Source organism: Passer domesticus, chromosome 1 (genome assembly GCF_036417665.1).
Source record: "Passer domesticus isolate bPasDom1 chromosome 1, bPasDom1.hap1, whole genome shotgun sequence".
NCBI lineage: Eukaryota > Metazoa > Chordata > Aves > Passeriformes > Passeridae > Passer > Passer domesticus.
In genome coordinates this window covers 143,538,608-143,559,971 of record NC_087474.1, presented here as the reverse complement: position 1 = coordinate 143,559,971, position 21,364 = coordinate 143,538,608, and the positions used below count along the sequence as shown (strand labels likewise).

The 21,364-nt window shown below is 42.9% G+C and overlaps 1 protein-coding gene across 2 annotated transcripts in view; it reads left to right on the top strand.

Annotated features, from left to right (window-relative positions):
• Positions 1-10,325: 10,325 nt before the first annotated feature.
• The window catches only part of RSPO2 (R-spondin 2), a 102,861-nt gene continuing 91,822 nt past the window's right edge, over positions 10,326-21,364 (top strand). Inside the window, exons 1-2 of one of the 2 annotated variants that reach the window (XM_064394664.1) lie at positions 10,326-10,609; positions 10,917-11,204. In XM_064394664.1, coding sequence (XP_064250734.1) covers positions 11,111-11,204 — 94 coding nt within the window. In that variant the 5' untranslated portion in view covers positions 10,326-10,609; positions 10,917-11,110. Of the gene's footprint in view, positions 10,610-10,656; positions 11,205-21,364 lie in introns of those variants that run through there. The other variant, XM_064394674.1, reaches the window with a different exon arrangement.

Below are 21,364 nucleotides of genomic sequence, written 5' to 3'. Positions count from 1 at the left end.
TGGGTTACAGCTGCCTGTGAGTGGTGTCCCGGTCAAAGGTGTTTGGGAGGCAGCAGTGCTCCTGCACCTCTCCAAAGAGCCACCGTAAGGGAGATACTGCTTTAACCAGTGAAGAGGGTTGAAAAATATAGCCACCATGTGACTTACCTACAGCCATTTTGCCAAAGAACAGATAATTTTCTTTAAAAAAAACCCACCTTGTTAGGTCATGTCTCTCTTTTATACTGTCTCACGCAGGTGGATAAACACATCATGTGGTGGGTGAACATCTGGCTCACGGGTTGGGTACAAAGTGTTGCAGTGAACAGGGTGACATCAGACTGGAGACCTGTCCCTAGTGGGGTTCTGCAGGGCTCCACCCTCAGCCCTGTGCTCTTCAACATCTTCATAAATCACTTGGGACTGGAAGGGATACTGAGCCAGTTCACAGACAATGCAAAACTGGAACTGAGTCCCATGAAGGTAGGGAGTCCCCACAGAGAAACCTCAACAAATTACAGAACTGGGCAATCACCAACCACATGCAGTTTAACAAGAGACAGTGCTGGATTCTGCTCCTGAGCTGCAGCAACTCCAGATGCATGGACAGACTGGGGAATGAGATGCTGGAGAGCAGTGCCATGGAAAGGGCCCTGGGGGTCCTGGTCAATGGCAAGTTGAGCATGAGCCAGCAGTGCCCTGTCAGCCAGGAGGGCCAAGAGTGTCCTGGGGGGCATCAGGCACAGCATCACCAGCTGGGCAAGGGAGGGGATTGTCCTGCTCTGCTCTGCACTGGGCAGCCTCACCTTGAGTGCTGGGGGCAGTTCTGGGTGCCTCAGTATAAGAAAGACATTAAACTGTTAGAGAGTGTCCAAGGGAGAGCAACAAAGATGGTGAAGGGCCTTGAGGGGAAGCTGTATGAGGAGTAGCTCAGGTCACTTGGTCTGTTCAGCCTGGAGAAGAGGAAACTGAGGAGAGACATCACTGCAGTTACAACTTCCTCATGAGGGGAAGAGGAGGGGCAGGCACTGATCTCATCTCTGTGGTGTTCAGTAACAGGACACAAGGGAATGGCCTGAAGTTGTGTCAGGGGAGGTTTAGGTTGGATATTAGGAAAAAGTTCTTCACCCAGAGAGTGGTTGGGGCATTGGAACAGGATCCCCAGGGAAGTGGTCACAGCACAGCCTGACAGAACTCAAGAAAAGTTTGGACAATGTTCTCAGGCACCTGGTGTGACTTTTAGGGATGGTGCTGTGCAGGGTTGGGAGCTGGACTTTGTTATCCTTGTGGGTCCCTTCCAACTCCGTTTATTCTGTGATTCTGTGCTGTAATTTACATGCTGAGCCATTCAGCTGGGGGGTGAGAGATGGGTACTCATGAATATTCTCAGCCTCAATGTACATTCTGATCCACATCTACTGCTCCCCAGGCACTGGTAGCCATGTGCTTCTCTAGCTGGAATCATCATGGAAGGCATGGAAGGCATTGCTGCCTTCACTTACAGCAGCTTCATGGACAGTGTTTGCAGACAGAGCTTGCCATGGGCTGATTGCTCCAAAGTAAATTTATAGCTGAGGGCTCTCAGCCCCCCATTCCAAGGCAGTTTTCTGTAGTGGGACACATGTAATATTTTAGGCAGTAACTGATGAACGCAAACATAAACCTTTTGGGGGACAGAAAACAGGAAGCCATGCATGGATCTTTCCTAGAATGTGGGTTTCTTTCTCCTGCTTTTTTCCAGTCTAACAAATCCTGATTTCCTAGGATTGTTTAGATCACTTCATCCCCATTCTGCCTTCCACTACTAATTACTTAGGATACATCCAGAAATGTAGGCTTTGCTATCATGAAGCAAATGGGAAATAGTCAGTTGTGTAGTGTTAGGGCCGTGTTGCTGTCTAAAAAAGTCATCTGTGGTGTTTTGTAAGGACACCATTCCTGAATATTTTCTCAGAATGCATCTGATAAACCACACTGGCAGAGCTAGGGGCATAGATTGAAAATAGTGATCTGCATTTCATGTTTGTTTTGCAATTAAGGTTTGAGGATGTGTTTGCTGAAGAGGGTCTCAGCCTTGTACATTTGCCAGTATGAGGTAGCAAAGTTTCCAGGATCTTTGAAATCAAGCTAAATGGTGCTATGGAGTTTAAAACCTTCAGTTGAGAAGCAAGACAAGATTTATTATTATTATTATTATTATTATTGATTTCCATTTTGTATTTAGGTGCAGCAATTCAGGTAAAATTTAGTTGCAGATATTCAAATATGTTCGTCAGGGATTTAGCCCCTAGTTTCCATCCCATATGTATAAGGGGTATGAGACAAGGTACCTTGTTTTTCCCTAATATTAAAAAAGCATCTTAAGTTTTGAAGGTGACACTTTGTAAGGGGCCAGCAGTAGCACAACACAAATTCCCTTTTAAAAATCCCTTGCCTGAAACTGTCCCAGCTACATCCCTCTGCATTCCTCATGAGGAGCAGATAAAATGTGGATTTTGATATTTCAACAATTGCTTACTGTGCAAGATGCTGTTCCCCAGAAGTACTAAACAGCAGGGAGTGGAGTTGGGCCCAGAGATATTATTAGTTGTATTCACCAAGTCAGCTATCAGTCAGAAAATATTCAGCTGCTAGCTGTGTGCCAAACCAGCACTGGGGTAAAGAAGGTTTGGGACAGTCATGAGGGCATTGAAGATGATCAGTAGCTGTTTTTAGACTGAACCATGTGATTTGTAATATTCCCTTTGTTAATTGTCATGATAGTAAAAAAAAGTCCTAACTTAGTATTTTCCCCAAGGAGAGAAGTTGCCATTAAATAATGAAAATCAACACAGAGGTCCAGCTGATCTGAAAATATCCCTCAAAGTGATGATAAAAAACTTCAGTATTGAGTTCAGGGAAAGGAAAGTGAAATATCTGCATTTGGCATGGCCTCACATACTCCTCTGCTTTAAAGGGCTCAGTGGACAGAGAAAAATGTCCAAAATAAAGTAGAAAGTAAATCTTCTAGATTATCATATGTATTATTCTGCCAGTGCATGACTGAATCCTTTAATACTTATTTAAGCCTTTCAGTCCCTAAGGAGCATGATTTATGGGCTTTCTGCTGATCATCAGAAGATAGGCATGGTTATAGGCTACAACTACTTTCGTACTGTGGTTCATGCTTTTGGCTCCAGCAGTCTTCTCAGCCCCTGGGGCACTGTTGAAATGGCTGCCATCACAGTTTCTCTGCCCTATTCTTTAATTTAATTTTACTTTGAAGAATTGTTCTGAAGAATGATGACCTCAAATTTTCACTTTTTTCCCCTTATGGTTTATCTCTATTTTATTTTAAGGACAGAAATAAGTCTAATTTTGGTTCCAGAAGATAGATATGGTACACTTCTCCAAAACTTGCAATGAAGTAAAAGCTGACATGCAGCTCCCATCATGACTGGCAGCCTATAAAGCTCAAACAAAACAATATTTTACTGTGGTTTATTGCGCTTTTTAAAAATTAAAGCTGTATTTTGTGGCTCTCACATTTAAAAAATAAGTCTTCAGTTACATCTGTGTAATTCCACTGACAAAACTGACTGTAAGCTCTTTTGTTGCCCTTTCACTAAAACCCCTGGTTTCTGTACTTAGGTATTTGTACAAGGTCATGTAGGGGGCTGGCATCCCAAGTGCACTGCTCCCCTCTCCTATTCCAAGGAGTAAATATCCTTCAGTGTAGGATCACCTACTGCTCCAGGCTCTCTCCTGAGCTGGGCTAAAGGAGGTGACAGTGTTTCAGAGAGAATGCTCATGAGTTCTCTTTTAATTTGTTTTCCTGAGCTGTTTGTTCAATACATAAGACAAGGACTAAGCAATGATGTGGCAGTGGAAAAGTATAATATTTTGCAGATTATAAAACTGCCTTGAACATATTTTTTATTACTGGAGACAATTTTACTTTTGAAACTTGGTGTAGATTAACTACACAAATTTCAGGATTTTATCTAAGAATTCTCAACTGTCCAAAATTCTTTTTAAACTCCCTTCTTTATTATCATTTGGCAGAGATACTTCTCGTATATTCCAACAAGTATTGCAATCACTTTATTGCTAAATAGATATGCTGGAGAAAACATGCACTTAACATCACAACATTTAACACTTAGCCTTTATTAACATTAAATAGTAAATATCTCTAAATTATACTTGGAAGACATCTCCAAAGGCAGTTACTAAATTAGAAGGCTATTGAGAAAAGATGTTGAATACAGCATATGCCTATGCTGAACAATGCTTCTGTTACAAGAAAATAATCCACAAATTGTTACATTTCAATAAACAAGTTTCCATCATATAACTTTTCTCACTTTGAAAGCCACTTTTGGTTGTTATTGCTCATTGTGGTAACAGTTCTGTGCTTACAGGTACACAATCATCTTTGCTCCCTTTCCTTCTGCAACCAACAGAAACAATGGGAAAACAAACGAAACATTTCAAGATGATAGGGTTGGTCTCAGGGATATAATTTTAAAGAAATATCTTAAATATTTCTCCAGATATAAAGGGGAACTTATAGGAAGATGGAGTTCGCAGAGAAAAGCAAAGTGGCAATAGTTACAACTTGCAATGAGGAAAGTTTTCTCTGGAGACATAGCAAAAATTTTCACTATGAGGATGGACAAGCACTGGAAGAAGTCACCCAGAGAACCTGTGGAATCTCCCACCTTGAACTTTTTCAAACCTCAGCCAGATAAGGCTCTCAGTAACCTGACCTAACTTTGAAGTTAGCTCTGCTTTGAGCAAGAGATGATCTTCCATGGTCCCTTCCAAACTCAGTTACTCTAGGATTTTTATGTGTATGAGAGACAAAGCAGTGACTGCATAAAGCTTAGGGGACATGATGTAAAATCTTTGTTAAAAAACTATGCCAATACCAGCTCACCATTCATCTTTGCATTCCAGATCCTTGTGAAGCCATTCTGTTGAGGCCATATTGGAGTAAATTTAAACCCATATATGTGTGTTGCAAACCTCCTCTGTAGCTGTGGTGCCATGAAAAGCAAAACAGAAAGCCTGAACTTTGGTATACATTAATTTTTCAGTAATTTTCTGATCTATATGCTGGCAAACTAAAATCACCATTGTCCAAAAGAAGTGAATTTTCTGCAGCTGCCAGGCTGGAATTTGAACTCTCACCTTCAGAATGCAGTATCCACACAGGAGGACACTGGCTCTTGCATACTCCAAGAGAATCATTGTGTCCCAAGCTGGCAGGCAGGAACTGGTAGTGTGATGCCAGTCCAAACTGGGAAAGGAGGATACACACCATTTAGAATATATTTTTCTTACTATTTTCTGTATTTCTTTCTTTTAGTTTTTTTTTTCCAGAAACAACTGAAAATTATATTTGAGAGCTACTGAAGTTATTTTAGAGATGTTAACCCCTTTCCCCCATCTTTTCTTCTCTGAACCCTTAATAAAAACATACAGCTTTGATGAATTGATGAACTTATTCTTTAGGCAAAACACTCATGGACACTGTTGGTAGCTCTGCAAGAGCAAAGTCTGCACAAAGAGTTAAAAATCGAGGAGTTTGATCATGTTTCAGAGAGGAAGAAGAGTCAGAAGGATGACAACTTTTTGATCTCCCCAGGGTTTGAATGGAAGAGATGTGGGTGTCCAGAGGTGTGCAGAGCAGTCCTCTCAGCCTGTTTTGGGAGCTCATGGGTTTTACAGGATTGACAGATCATGAAGCTTGGCAGGGACCTTGGGGGTCCTGAGTGCAACCCCTTGCTAAAAGCAAGTACCATCAGCAGAGGCCAGACCAGGCTGCTTAAGGCCTTGTTGTAGGAAGGAGAGTCCACAACTTGTCTGGCCAAACTGCTTCCAGTTCTTATTCATCCTCAGAGGGAAAATTATTTTCTATTATACCCAGTACAAATCTCCCCAGTTTCAGTACATGACCACTGTCTCCTGTTCTTCTGTTCAGCACCTCCATAGGCATCCTGGCACTTCCTGCTCAGTAACCTTCTCATAGGTGTGGAAAGGAACTGTTTGGTCTCCTCTAAATCTTCTCCTTCAGGGTGAACAAGCCCAGCTTCTTAAGCTTTACTTCACAGGACTAGTGCTCCAGCCCCCAAATATTATGGTTCTCCAGTAGTCTTCCTCTGATTTTGGGAGAAAATATTCCATTACTGTTATTATTATTTCAGATGACATTTTGAAGAACAAATGAAGTAAGTGTATTTTAAGAATTTAAAGAAGGTAAAATTTGACTAAGAAATAAAAAGTTTGAAGCTGGGCTTTATAAAAATGTATTTGTTTTTGAAGGTTAGATATAAAGCTTGTCACATTCATTCATTTCTTTCACTGAAAAAAAAAGATATGTCTTTTCTACTGCAGTGTAAGGCTGCTAAGACTTACATGTTGTTGCTGAGATCCTGGTCTTAGGAAAGATCATGACTTTCACATAGCAATGAGTTGCCCAGTTATAAGAATATGGAGAAATTTCTTCTAAAGTAAACCTTAGTGTTGCTCATTTTGAGATGATGAAGTTAGGATACTTACAGATCAAATCCTAGGGAGCCCAATAAAAAATGGAAAGATTCAATTACAATTACTTTATATCGCAAAAGCAGCAGTGCTTTGGCTTTAATACAGCTGAAATGTAGAAGGTAAGTTCTTTTACAGTCAGTGAAACCTCTGTGGAGCAGAACACATAAAAATTAATTTTCTATGAACTGAAATTTGGTTCTAGAAAATAATATGATTTCTGAACAGTGTGTAATGAATCATCTCAGCACTATTCAAATACATTAATTTGGCTGCTAACAGTTTTGAATGATCTATGTCAAATACACCAGTTCTTAGCTATCCCCATTGCTGAAGCTGTTGCCAAGACTGTCATCATCTGGTAATTCAATCATTGCCACATCATCCACTTGGGCCTCGACTAAAGCATTCTTTCTAGGACTGTTAATTGACCATACTCAGATAATTTTCCCAGTTCCTCCCTGTGACAAAGCTGGCCTCAGAATGAGTGCAGTGTTCATTAGAGCTGCAGTACACAAAGTGCCATACCTACAGTCAGTTCCTCTCTGGTAATTGAAGTGAAGCTGCAGAGACAGAGGTCTACCATGTCCTACAGAAGTCATCCCAGTACTTTTCCTTCCTCCGATTTTTAATCTCTTGCAGCCCCTGACTTTTTCCCCTCTGACTGTAAAAATGGGCTCTGCAGACTCTGGTTTGGCTTCCAGGCCACAGACACCACACTTTGACAGATGTCAGTCATCTTCAGTACCAGCAGGACACCTGTCATAAAGTCCTTTCATACTTTTATTTCAAACACTTCCAGAAGTGGAGCTGTGTTAGTGAGGAGGTCCTGGTATCACTGTTTGCAAAAAGGACTCCAAAACTCTAGAAAGCTGTTGTAGAGTCAAAGACACATAACTATGGGTTTGTAGACGTGAAACAGTAAAGGGGATTAGTTCCTGGAGCCCTCACAAAAGTGTAGTTAACACCTTTGTTTCGTTTCCCCTTCTTGTACTTTGATATCTCTCTCCCTGGCGTTAAAGCTTGGGAGGATCTCTAGGGTGCTGGTACACTTCTTATTTCTGCATCAGAAAATCACAAGCACGTACTCTAAAGATAGTGCTAGTGCAAAAAGGCTCACTTTTAGCTGTCTAGGGTACACAACATGTCACATGAAACATGAGAGGATACAGGGACTGCACATCTTGGAGAGCTCCAGCTGACAGTAAACACACTTGACTGAAATAGATTATGGCATCAGTTGCAACAAGTTTTACAGAAAAGTTTCACTGTGTAAGTAGATTGGGGAAAATAAAGACCATAAACCACATATACACATGCCCTTTTTTTGGCACTCTTTCTCTTAGCATCCTCTCCAAACCCACTTGGATACCACTGACACTGAGCTAGACTGACCTTGACTGACTGAGTTCTTAGATCTGTGTTAATTACTTTGACAGGTCACATCTTTGTAATTCTTGGATTATGACAGTACTGCAAGATATTGGTGCTCTGCATAGCACAATGGAATCTCACACACTGTCACACCATCCTGACAGTTCTAATAAATAAATATTTTGTATCAGAAAATACTTATACCATAGAATCATAAAATGGCTTGGATTGGAAGGGACCTTAAAGAACATTTAGTTCCAACATTCCTGCCATGGCCAGGGACACCGTCCACTAGACCAGGTTGCTCAGAGCTCCATCCAGCCTGGCCTTGAGCATTTCCAGGGATGGGGCAGCCACAGCTTCTCTGTGCCAGTGTCTCACCACCCTCAGAGCAAAAAATTTCTTCCTAATAGATAATATAGAACTACTCTCTTTCAGTTTGAAGATCCCTCCCTTGTGTCACTACAGCCCCTTGTAAAAATTCTTTCTTTTCTTGTAGGCTCCCTTCAGGTATTGGAAGGCTGCAATTAGGTCACCTCAAAGCCTTCTCTCTTCTAGACTGAATAATTCCAATTCTCTCAGGCTTTCCTGAAAAAGTGCTCCATCTCTCCAATCGTCTTGGTGGCCTCCTCTGGACTCACTCCAACAGGTCAATGTCTTTCCTGTGCTGGGGATGTCACAGCATTCCAGGTGGGTTCTCATGAGAGCAGAGTAGCAGGATGAAATTGCCTCTGCTGACCTGCTGCCCACGCTGCTTTTGATGCAGCCCAGGACGTGTTTGGCTTTCTGGGCTGCAAGTGCACATTGCTGTCGCATGTCCAGCCTCTCATCTGCCAGCACCCCCAAGTCCTTCTTGGTAAGGCTGCTCCTGTATTGGTACTGGGGGTTGCTCCAATCCATGGGCACAGTGCTCTTGGTCTTGTTAAATCTCATGAGATTCCCTTGTGCCCACTGCTCGAGCTTATCCAGGTCCTTCTGGATGGATCGCGTCCTTCAGGGTATGTCAGCTGCATCACTCAGCTTGGTATCTTCTGCAAAATTGCTGAGGATGCACTCCATCCCTACTGTAACATTACTTTAAAAAATCTTTATAATTTATACTAGTGATTAAACTAGTGTAGTGCTACTATTATACGCTAGAAAAATATAAAGAAGGGCAGCGCAGGGATTAAAGAAATATCTGAGAGCTTGGGAAACTCAGGACACAGTCTCATATGTCCCTTTTGATTTCAGGCAAGTTATTTATCCTCTTTGTAAGTCAATCTTCAGTATGGAAACTGATGATACTGATCCTTCTCTGCACCAGAGGAATATTATACAATAAATGAAGTCAAAAATGCTGAGGTCTCAGGATGGTATGGAAAACACCATACAGTCAGACTTCACTTATCTATGGTTAGATTGTTTCATGGGTGAAAAGCCAGCATGGATCTAACACGACATATTAGGTCAGGCACAGTGCCACATGAATGCAGTTATGCTCTTTCTAAGGCCAGCTCTGCTGTGGAAAGAGTACATCTGCTTTTGTGAGAGCCTAGCTGGCTCCATCCCCAGGCAGCTCAGGTATTTCAGCACCAAAATTATTGGCGCAGGGTTTGGGGGAGGGGGCAAGAAGGAGGAGCAGAAACACACAGCACAGACCTAGCCTCGATCCTGGATCTAGCTGGGTTTATAAGACCTGGCTTTGCACCAGCTGTACCAGATCCACGCTGCCTCCCAGCCTTTGCACCTGCTTCCCAGAGCCCCAGGCCCTACAGGGTCAGGCACAACGGGATGAGCGCCACAAGCAAAGAGTCATGGTCTGTCCATACCTGGCTGGGGAACAGGCTGTGAGTGAGGAGCAGAGAAATAAACGGCACTGTGGAGTCAGTGTAGTGGATGTTAGGAGGAATTAACAGATCTTCCGTATCAAAACTAAATTCACTTGGAAACTCTTGGCTTGCCCCTTGTTTCAGCCTTCCTTTTCTGTACTATTGGGATTCCCATTTTACTAACTTTACAATACCTCTGCCAAGTAGAGATGTGGCTAGAAACAAGTACAAATCACTTACTGAAGTCACACTTTAGGACTTCCAGAGCCATCTTGCCAAGACAATGAAAGTGGTGTTTCAAGGAAGAGACTTTGAAATGTGTGAGATCAGACTTTAGGAAGCCAGAAAGAAAGGGGGGGTGGGGGCAGAATAAATCAATCAAGGTCTTAAATCCAGGCTTGAAACACAGAGTTATCAAGACGAAAAGAAAAGAGAAAGGAAAAATAAAAAAAGGAGAAAGAACAGGGCGAGAAGTGAGGAGAACTAGGTTTCCCCAGGCTGAAAGCAGGGCAGAGAAAGAGAAAGGACGAGAAGGCTTTGCGGGGAGAGGGAGAAGCCCGCCGAGGAAGAGCCTCCAGGCGAAAGCATCAGCGGCTCTCGGGCCGGCGTTAGGGCCCGGCGGAGGCGGCGCCAGGGCCGGGCGGCGGGAGGGCCGGGGCCGCGGCACCACCCACGCCCCGCGGCCCCGCGCATCCCCGCGGAGCCCGCACGGCCCCGGCGCCCCCGCCTCGCCGCATAAAAGGAGCGGTCGGAGGCGGGCGGCCGGGGGCCCGGCGCGGACACCGCCTGCATGTGCCCGGGAGCCCCCGCCGCCCGCCCCGCCGAGCCCGCCTGGGGCTGCCCCGCGGCGCGGAGCCGCGCTCGGGGGGGACCCGGCGGCGGGACGGGGCGGCCGCGGGGCCGCGCCGCGGGAGGTATGGGGGGGACGGCTTCGCCCCGCCGTGCCGCGACCTGAGCGCGTGTGGGCGGGGAGCGCCCCGCGCCGGGATAAATAGCGCTGTGCCCCGGCTGACAGCCCGTCCCGGGGCGCGCGGGGCCGGCGGCAGCGCTCGCCCGCCGCCGTGGGCAGGCTGGGGGCTCTCGGTGGCTCCGCTGCGCGATCCCGCTCCTGCCCCGACGCGGGTTGTGATTTTTCTCTGTCTGTTTGATTTTGGGGAGAGCTAGAGCAGAGGAGGACCAGGAGAGCCCGGGTCCAAGCTTTTCACCTCTCTCTCCCCGCAGCACAGGGGAGATGCTGGAAGCGGCGGTGAGTTCGCAGCGCCCGAGAAGGGCGGCAAGAAGCGTGTAAACTCCTGCGGTCCCCAGCGGCAGCCGCTGCCCCGCGACCCTCCGCCGGCCCCTCCTCGCCCCGCACGCCGCCGGCCTCGCCGCCCCTCGCTGCCGCCGGAGGAGGCTGCCCACCCCAGCGGCCCAGGATGCAGTTTCGCCTCTTCTCCTTTGCCTTGATCATCCTGAACTGCATGGATTACGGCCACTGCCAGCCCGGCCGCTGGAGACGCAGCAAAAGAGGTGAGTGGCGCCGGCCGGGGCAGCTGCGGGAGCGCCCGCGGGGCAGGGCCGCTCTCCGGCAGGTGAGCCGCGCTCCGCTCCGCGGGCACCGGGCCGGCACGGGGGGCGGCAGCGGGGGCGAGCCCGGGGGCGCGGGGCCGTGCCGGCGTGGCGACCGCTCCGCGGGGCTGCTCGCCGCCGTCCTGCTGCGGAGACGGGAGCAGGAGCAGCGGCGTGGACGGGAGCTCCGATGGGAAGGGACCGGCCGGAGCCCGGGGCAGCCGGGGACGAGAACGCCGAGCGGTGGGGCACGGCCCCCGGCCCCCACGGCGTGTCCTCCCCGGGGCCGGTGGAGCCGGGGTCTCGCTGGGAGCTGCCCACCGCGGGAGGGGCCGCAGCGGGCAGGGAACGTCGCTGATGTCGCTTTCGCTCCTCGTCCAGCGGCTGCCCGGGGATCCCTGTTAGCCCGCGCAGTTAGAGGCGTGTGTCCACGGGACGGACTTTGAAGCTGCTTTCCGAGGACGTTCTTGAGGCAGAAAGGCGGCTGCTCCCCTCCGTCCTCCGGTGCCGCCGTGCCGCTCCCGCGGGGCTTGGCCGCCGGGAGAGCACCGCGCCGTGCCCGGCTGCGCCGCCAGCTTTGCTGGAAACGTGCAGACCCCTTTGAGGAAAAAACATAAACGGTGCGTTGGGGCTTCATCGGTTTCCCTAAACGCGGATGTCGGGATGCCGGAGCTTTGAGCCGGAGCGGTGCAATATGCCAGTACAGCTCCCGTGTGGACGGAGAGGTTACTGCAGCAGCGCCTTCTGGCTGGCAGCCTGGCCGAGGCGTCGTCTGTTTCTCTGTTAATTTTTTTTTTTTTTTGGTGATGGGGAGGTTCACCTTATTATAAAATGTTTTATTATCCACATATTCTGAATTACTAATTACTTTCCTGTCTCTTTTCCTGTTATTTTCTCGGCCGTGCATCCCCTTCACATTTCTAAAGTTCACTGAAAATCAGGTGGCTCAAGCTGCTGAGAAATTTCTGAAAGAATTGCACTTTTAGTGGTATTATTTGGAAGGGGAGGGACTTCCAGTGTTAAGCTGGTACAAATAGTAACAAAACTGTGAGAAGAAAATCGTTTGCACTTTCGTGCATATGTCATCTTCAGAGTAGGTACAAATAAAATTGTAAGGCAGTTTGGTTTTGATGGTTTCCAGAGTTTAATTTATGTGTGTGTGGCTAAAACGATAGCAGTCCTTTAAAGTGACCAGACTATCTGTGCTAACAAAGGGTATACTGTGTCTTTAATTAAATGTGGAACTACTTAGAGTGCTGGCTAGACAGCGGAGGGTGATAGTGGTATTTCTGCTTTACAACAGAGCTTAAGGGCTGCATTGTGGGAGTACTGAAATGAATAGACATCTAACTCAAGTTGTGTGAATTGTCCTCTTACAAAAACTTAAGCTGGTTTTAATTGATCTCATGTTCACTGATTGATCCTAGACCAATTGTTGTGCTTGTTGAACAGTTGGCTTTTCCAAAAGAGATTGATTTAAATTAGTTTTTAGTTTAATTATTGGATAAATACGATCAGTATTGACAGTTGACTTACTGGCTCTGTTTTGTGCTATCACCTATGGGTTTTGTTTTGGGCTTAGAAGAATGCAGTCTTTTTCAATTAATAAGTATAAAGAAGTAAGCATAGCCAGTTCTAAGCACAGAAAGCACAATCTAGAATGTATTCAAATTATAATAGGTATTTGCCATGACACATCCAGTCTGAAGTAATGCTTTCATACAGGACTCAAAATTCCAATAATTTCACAATTTTTCCATATCCCATCTGCAAATAATCAGGCAGTCACTGTGGGGTACTGGCAGTTAAAATTTCTCTGGCATTCTGTTTTGTCTGTTACATGATCTCAGATGCTCCATAATATCGTTTTCTTAATGAAATACAATTTTTGGCATAGATTAAGTCTCCTGTGTGGTGGGAATCAATTGCATTCAGTCTGGAATTATGGGCAAATATCATGTGTAGCTGATTTTTTAAAAGCAGCTAAATGTAATAAACTTAAAGTGTATATGCCTGTATTGGCATTTGCTTGGATTTGTTGCTGATGTAGAATACTCTAGTAAAGAAGACTTAAGTAAATTTGGGGAGATGTTCCCAGAATTCCTCATTCACCATCTGCTTGCAACCCTTTCCCAAATCAAGGCTTGCAACATTGATTGCAGTAGAAGCAAAATAATAAAATAGAGTTTAGAAAGTGCTTCCTACCTGGCATTGTTTTGTTAGTCAATGTCACTTCACTAATTTTTTTTTTTAATGAATATGTAATAATCAACAGGCTCTACTTATTCCACTGCTGCTCTTAGTTACTTTTTCAGCTCATTAGGGTATTGCTTTACATAGTTGCTCAGAATAGAACCTTACTTTCCTTAAGACACCTCACGAAATTATTTCTCTGGAAGCCACTGCCCTGACCAGAATTAAGGCCTTTTAGCCTTTCCTGCAAAAGACATTTGAAAACTACTTAAAGGTTACCTAGCTTAAAGCTCAATGGTTGTAATATCACTGCTGGTTTAGCCTAATCTTTCCTTTTCTTGTTGAATTATGTAACTTGATTTTTTTGTTTCCCTTGTAAGCCTTCTTCACTGAAAATTAATGTTTATTTTTCAGATTTCTCTTTAGCAATCAGTATAAGATGGGCAGCTTCATGTCTTGACATTTCACTGAATATCGCAGGGTGCGTGAAAGACCAGTGGTTTTTTCCTTTGAGACGTAATGAAAGCAACTTTTCCAAAGAGTACCACAAGTCAAAATGGGCACATAGAAATGGAGACTCTCAGGGAGGTGTGGTGGCAATTCTGCAAAAGTTCTGACAGAAGAGAGTATAGGGATCATTATAAACAGCCATCAAAAACCAGATGCTAACAATATTCCCCAAGAGAAAAAAAGTCAATGTGATAGCAGTGCCTAGGTTGAGGGGAAGACTCAAGAGTTTACAGAGAGGCTCTCTACAGTTGGTAAGACCAATGTGGAGTAATAAAAAATGTGAATGGGTCACATTCACACAGTCAAAACAGAAGTTCTGTATATCCAAGAACTCAAAACCTGTGGCTGTAAAATACTTGTCTTTCCATTTAGTTCCTGTTCATGGAGTGTCATGAAGGCTAAGATGAATACTTATCTCCTAGATGCTTACACTCTGTGTTAGAGGTACATAAAGGTGGAATACCTGTGGCAATGAGTGAATAATGAGGGACAGTGGTGATGGCAAAATATCTACAGGTAGAAACAGGAGGAATACCCAGGGCAGGAAATTTCCCAGGTGTTTCTCAATATAGCTTTGTGCACAATGTTTATTGAAGAATATGATTATATGGAAGGGCACAGTCACTGGGTTCAAAATTATGTCAATTAAATTTTTATCATCTTAATATAAGATGGGAATCCTGACCAGAAACCTGTTATTATTACAAGAAGTTGTTTCATGGATTTTCAACTAGGAAAAAAAATCTGCTTGGATATTGGGGATTGTGATTTAGCTTTCCTAACAAGCTATTTACCTGGGATAATTTTGGAACCTGTCTCAGCTGGACTGTATGGCCAAACTTTGTGAAAGATAGATGATTTAAGCATTAGGGAAAAAGAAACTCTGTTATATATACTTGACTGAAACAAATACCACAGCTACTTTTACAAGGACTGTAGTAGCTCTTAAAGAGTAATTTATCTCAAAAAAAGTCACACTATGTGACTTTTAATTGTCTAACATTATCCAACTATTCTAGCTGTTATTAGCTAGTGTATCCTCCTCTCTTTGAGGTTGAAACATGTTATGTTTGAAGGACAGTTAACTTTTTTGTCTGCAGGTTAAGACTTAAAATTCTATGTGGAAGCAATACTTTTAAGATATTTTTTTTCCTCAGGTGTAACATTAAGCAGTTGTAACAGAACCTGTGAAAGAACTGAGTTGTGCTACCACAAGTGGTAATTTTACAGGCACTGATGATCAGGAGAAATGCCTCCTATGAGGAACATAGCTTCAATTTCTCAGACCTGTACTTAGGATAGTTACTGATCATTCTTTATACATATATTGCTATTACAGCAATTAGAATATTCTAATGCTGTAACCATTGAAAAATGACAACTTTTAAACCTTTGGCTGTTTACATTTATTATTGGGTACATCTGAGGAAGTTTCTTAAACTGCCAGAAATCACAATTTCTGTGTGAATGACTGAATACTGAACTAGCTGATGATGCAATGTTAGTGAGGATAAGCAGTGCTCAAACAGATTGTGGAGATTTGCAGGAGAATGCTCAAAGCACCAAGAGCAGGATTCACTGTCAAAATAGACATCTAAGTTTAGGTGTTTGTTTCAGCTTCTCAAAGTTGGTTTTCAGTGGTGCTTATAATATTTAAAAGATATACTTTTGGGCTTGGTGTGTACAAGACTGTCTTTAGCAAGCAGGATATCTTGGGGCAGGCAATGCATTTGGCACCTTTGGGTGTCCCAGGACTATTACTGGGGAAGCTAGAACTGGGGAGCATGTTCTGGCACAGTGTTGGGTTGTATTTGCCTTTCCTTGCCTGAATCCATCCCTTTAGGTTCCATTATAGGTCACTTGAGTTTAGGATGCAGGGCTAGATGGGTGTGCCTGATCAAATCTTGAAGTCTGTGTACATGCTTTTACGTTAAAACCTGCTGTAAGATTTACACTGTGATGAAGAGCTTAGATTTGTATGCTTGATAAACTTGTTTTAACTGTCTATCTTCCCCTTTTGGGGTATGGAGGGGATACACATTCCTTTTGTAAGCCTTTTCTAAGGCTTGGCTGAAAACTCTCACTAAAGCAGCTCAAAATGCATGATAGGTACTGAAAGTGAGTTTTTACATTAATATAGGGACATTATGGTGATAAAAGCAAGAATGCAGTTTCTCGATTCAATGTGTTATTTACAATACACAGGCCAGCATAATTACTATGTTAAAGTATGTTAGCATGGTGTTGTTTACATATGCTGCTTTTAGAAATATGGAAAATATTAAATTATTTAAAAGGTAGTAAGTGAAAGAGGTGCTTGCTATCAAAATTCAAAGAATAAAGAAATAGAAAAACCCAACAAAGAAACAGCCCTTTGTTTTTCTCTTGCTCTTTCTGCCAGGACTGACTACCCCATGGAGGCCTGCATTTCATTTCTGATAATCTAGCTATTTTTTTAATACCAAAAACTTAAGCTAACTAAAGGAACTGTCTATTCAAACCTGCAAATCGTCACAGGCTGAAAATATTGCCCAACTTACCATACCTCCAACTTGAAAACTTATAACTCACCATAACATCCTTTCCAAAAATGCATCCCTGATTTTGAATTCTGGGGTGGGATTCATGTGACTACAGGTAACTGTCTGGAGCATGAAGGGCTATGTGTTCTTTTATAATTGATCTAGTTGCTGCAGTCCATCGAACTGTTGGTACAATTTAACTCATCCTATGGTAGATGCTTGCCTTTGATCAGATAAAGCATACCCCTAACTAAATAAATATAAGATTACTTGATTACCTTTATCTGTAATTGAAGTGTAGTTCAGCTGCACATGTCTTCAGTGTTAGCCCCTGAATAAACTGAAATCAGCCCTCAATGAGAAAGATCCACTACCTATATTAAAATTAAATGTTGGTGCAGCTCTTAACTTTAACAGATACAGTCTCTGAAAGTTCTAATCTGTCCTGTATTAGAGATTGATTTAGTTTCAGGTATTTTTTAATAAATTCAATTCTTCAAGCATGCCCTTTCTTTTCACCTCAAAGTTTTGTTCAGGCACAGTTGGAGAACCTTCTGTATTTGTCTAGGCTCCAAGTATTTGCTAATCCTTTTCTTAGTGAAGAGCATGACTTCATAAGTATTGGCTGTTGGTAATGCACGAATGTAACAGCTTGATCCTTTCATCATGGGCTGCTTTAGAAACTGAAATTAGGTGCTGCCGTGGTTTGTATACTCATTGTGTTTGTAGTACGTGTTTAGCAGATGTAATGCTTTGGTGTCAGTGTGGTGCTGCAAAGCAATTTTGTGCAAGAGGAGTAAATCTATCACTTTTTGGGACAGCGGTGGTGAGTTTAAACCTGTTCCTAAGTAATTTTTGTTGTAGAAGATGGAATAGGCTTTGTATGACATTTTGATACTTGGATTCTAACTAATACATCTTAGGAAGGGAGGTGTTGAAGTGTCACTTGGATCTTGCTGGTGAGCACCATAAGGCAGATGCAGAGCTCTCTTTCCTGCCTACATGGTGGCCTTGTCCAGGCAGCTCCGTCCATGAAGACCTCTCACTGGTCAGACTTCAGTGTTACCCTTGGTGAGCTTTGCATATCTGTGGGCAGTAAGGTCGCTTGTAAGTCTGACTTGAATTCCAGCTGTGTCACTTTATTCTCTCTATATGTGGCTCTTGTCCATTTTTGCTAATACTTTTCGAAACTCTGAGGAGAAATGAAGTTGAAATGGATCAGGGTGGTGGTCTCTGCAGTGCATGCCCCAAAAAGGCAGATGGTGATACAACAGTGTCCAGCACAGGAGAGGCAAGAGTGAAAGCGTAAGTTTGCCAACACTCTAATGTCACCTTTCTGATGAAGTTTCTGCAGTGGAGGGGGGACGGAGGAATTACAAGAAATTGGTATTTATACATAATACTATTTCAAAATGACTGGTGTAAAACTTGTGTTCTGAACATGGAATGGAGATAACAAGTGTAACTTCTGTGAAATTATGGAATATAATGATATCTTGCTCTGTAGATCTTCCTTTGAGCCTAAATGGATTTGAGATTTTAGTTGTATATTCTTACTTATGTCTTAGCACTTTGATTTTAAACATCTGCACACATCTCTGACCTTTGTCTGTCAAACTGTGGTCCATGGAGCAGCTGCTAGCATCTTCTGGATGTGTAGAGATCACACTGTCTCATGCTTGTGTTTCTACCTAAATACCCTTGAATGAAACACTCCAGTGAACTTGTATAGCTCTGCTTTAATCTTATCCTATTTTGATGCAAGTGCTTCTTACTTAAATTCAAATTTAAGCTTAAAATTTGTTTTTAGGGGACAGCATGTGAAAGATTGGCAGTTAAATTATCTGAAATTTCCTCTTGGTAGTGAATTTGAATGTGCAAACTGTGAAGTGCAAAAAGATATAAAAGAAGGAATAGAATTGTGGTGTGGACGAGATTAATTATCTCGAAAGCAGAGAAGGAATTAGCATTTGAGGTACCTTGATTATGTGATCAGTGGGTGGTTTTTAAGATCCCATTTTTAAGATCTGGTGAGAAGTAAAAAAAGCCTTTACATTCTTTTTTTCAGTAATTATACTGTTATATATTTCTTTTTGAAATACAAATTTCAGCAGAGCCAAGTACTTGATGTGTCTCCGAGATTTTGTCCTTTTGTGAGGAAATGTTGTCTCCTTTCCCTCCTTTTTTGTTGATTTTATGGGATGATCATAAGACTGTTACTAGGGAAATGTAAGCAATTACAGGTTACACACAGAATATTTAGAAGAGGTGTGCAGTTCTGTAATTTTGTTTCAAACATCACCCTCCCTGCCTACCGCACTTACAGTGGAATTATGTGTGTTATTTGATAAGGATAATCAAAAATCAAATCTCATGTACAGTTAACACAGATCCAAAATATCCAAATATGAGAGTACTTCTACTGTGTCTTTCTGTTTGCAAAAATATTTTTTCTCACTAGGAATTAAATCTAAAAATAATTAAAATCATATGGTCTAGGGACTGAGTCTCAAATTTACCTTGCAGAAAATTTTGTCTATATTTTTTGTGAGAATTGTCAAGATTTTCTCCATCATGATCAAAACTGGACCCAAACATAGATGTAGAGAGATGGAGGAAGGGACTTGGAAGTTAAGTAATGTTTGTGATGTTGGCTTTTACGTTGGTGAATTTTTTTTAAATCACTGGACCATTGCATGAGCACTAACTCCAAAGAAGACCATGTACAGCAATGAAGACAGTGTTTGTGCCTTTTTATCTTGGAAGATACTTGTACTGCTTTTACACTGCAAAGGGACAAGTGTATTTGTGTTAAAGAATTGCAGTGGTGCCATGAAATATAAACTTCCTGATCCAAGCACATTATTTTCTTTTTTGAGTTGAAATGCTGGCTGAAATATGTTGCACACAAACATATACTCTGCAGTAATGTATGGTCTTCTCAGCCGTATGGTTGCCACCTTTGGAATACCAAAAAACCCCAAACTAGCCACATCAGACAAACGGCTGTTGTGCATGCACAGATTAATCTGCACGTGTATAGCAGCACTGACAACACCCATCACATCCATACCAAAACATTATGGGCAAGATGGAAACAACTGAAACAGCAACTGTGCTTAGTAAAGATAGATGTTACTGATTTGCTCTTTTTTCTTTCTGCTGTTACTCAAAATTTTTGGTAGATACCATGTGTTTTTATTACAAACCTTCCAACTTAGTGTTTCCGCTGCCAAGCATGTGGCTATGAATGGGCACTAAAGTTCCATCATCTTTTGCTTTACCTATGTTGAGCTGGTACTTAAGCATCCCAGCTGAGGTGAGGCCCTGCCATGCTGGCCCTGCTGACATGAGAGCCTCTGAACTAAGGTCACCAGAGCAGAAATCAGAAATCTGTTCTGGATTCCCTTCCCATAGCAGACATGTTCTTTGGCCCTTCATGCAAGCTAGTTCAGACTTGGTTCCCATCTCAGTTTACACAATGCACACTAATAATGGGTTCAGTGATGGGCATGGGTTCAGTTTTGACTCAGCACGAGTAACTGTAAGTTGGCACAATCACTGCCATGCACATGAAGTGCATTAGGTTCTGTTCACAGCACAACACAGCAGCTGCTGGTTTCAGTTTTCTTAAAGCTTTTAGCAATTATTGTGAAATACTTACAACTAGCCTCTGATCTGAGATGCTTCAGTCTTGCAAGAAACCTAAACCTAAAGAGCATTTCACAGAGCATTTGCTTATTTATCTGTTGGCATCAGCTTATGTGTTTTACTTTCCCAGGGACATTCTAAGAAGGTGGTTCTACCTCTAAATTTGCTTTCCTGTCTTCTCCAAAATGGTCAGCGTTCTCTCCCCTACTTTGTTGGCACTCTGAGACATCTGAGGGAAGGCACCTTTTGCCTTCCCTCAGTAGGGTAGCTGTGTGCCTTTGCTGTTGTGATGTACTCCTGTGACAGCAGGACCGTTCTTACTTAAGTTCCTTGCCTGGGCCATACAAAATATGCCTGGCCCGCAGACATCTGTCTTGGTCTTTTTGAAGTTGTTCAGCAAATATTGATTGTACATGGCTACAATCATTATTATACATTAGATGTTTAATTTTACCTGACATGGCTCAGTGCTGGGAATTCTGCCTCCCTGGTAAAAGGTTTCCTTCAGGATGTCTGAGGGATTTCTTTTATTGTTAGTCTTCCTACCTGTGAAGCTTGCGGTTCATATCTGTGTACATCAATGAAAATAGTAACAGAAAAGAAATTTCTCTTTTCTGTAAATGCCAAGCAGCTTTCCAGTGTGAAATATTATGGCAGTAGAGATGTAAATAATGCCAGCATCTAATTGAAGTGGTGCTTCTAGACAGGTGCTTTGGTTTCCAACTCTGTGTTCTACAGCACTATTGTGATATGCTGGAATTCAGCATCTTTGCTGATGCTGAGAGGACACTGGGTCATGATTTCTCTTTTTAGCTGTAATGGAACTGCAGAATTACAAGTGGTTATCATAATTCTTTTATTAGTTGCAGAGTTTGCTGAATTTTGTCTGTGGCCTTCAAAGTTGTTTTGGGATTCAGTTTTAGGAAATGATTATTCTTTTGTCATGTTTAAAGTTACTTTTTTTTTTTTGTTTTCTGTAAAGCTTACTTTGACTCCACTTTACCCTGGCTTTTTTTTTTTTTAGTTGGTTTGGTGTTTTTAATGGAGATTCTAATAGAAGTAGCAACTATGACTTTGTGATGCAAAATGCGTGGTGTGAAACTGAGAAGAAAATCTGCAAAATCTTACATTTAGGGGAACAGAACATGTAGACTACCTAGTCTAGTTCTGTACAGATGTGGAGTAGTAAAAATATATATATTCCTTTTGAAGGATTCAGGTAAAGAAAAGTGACATGGAGAGGAA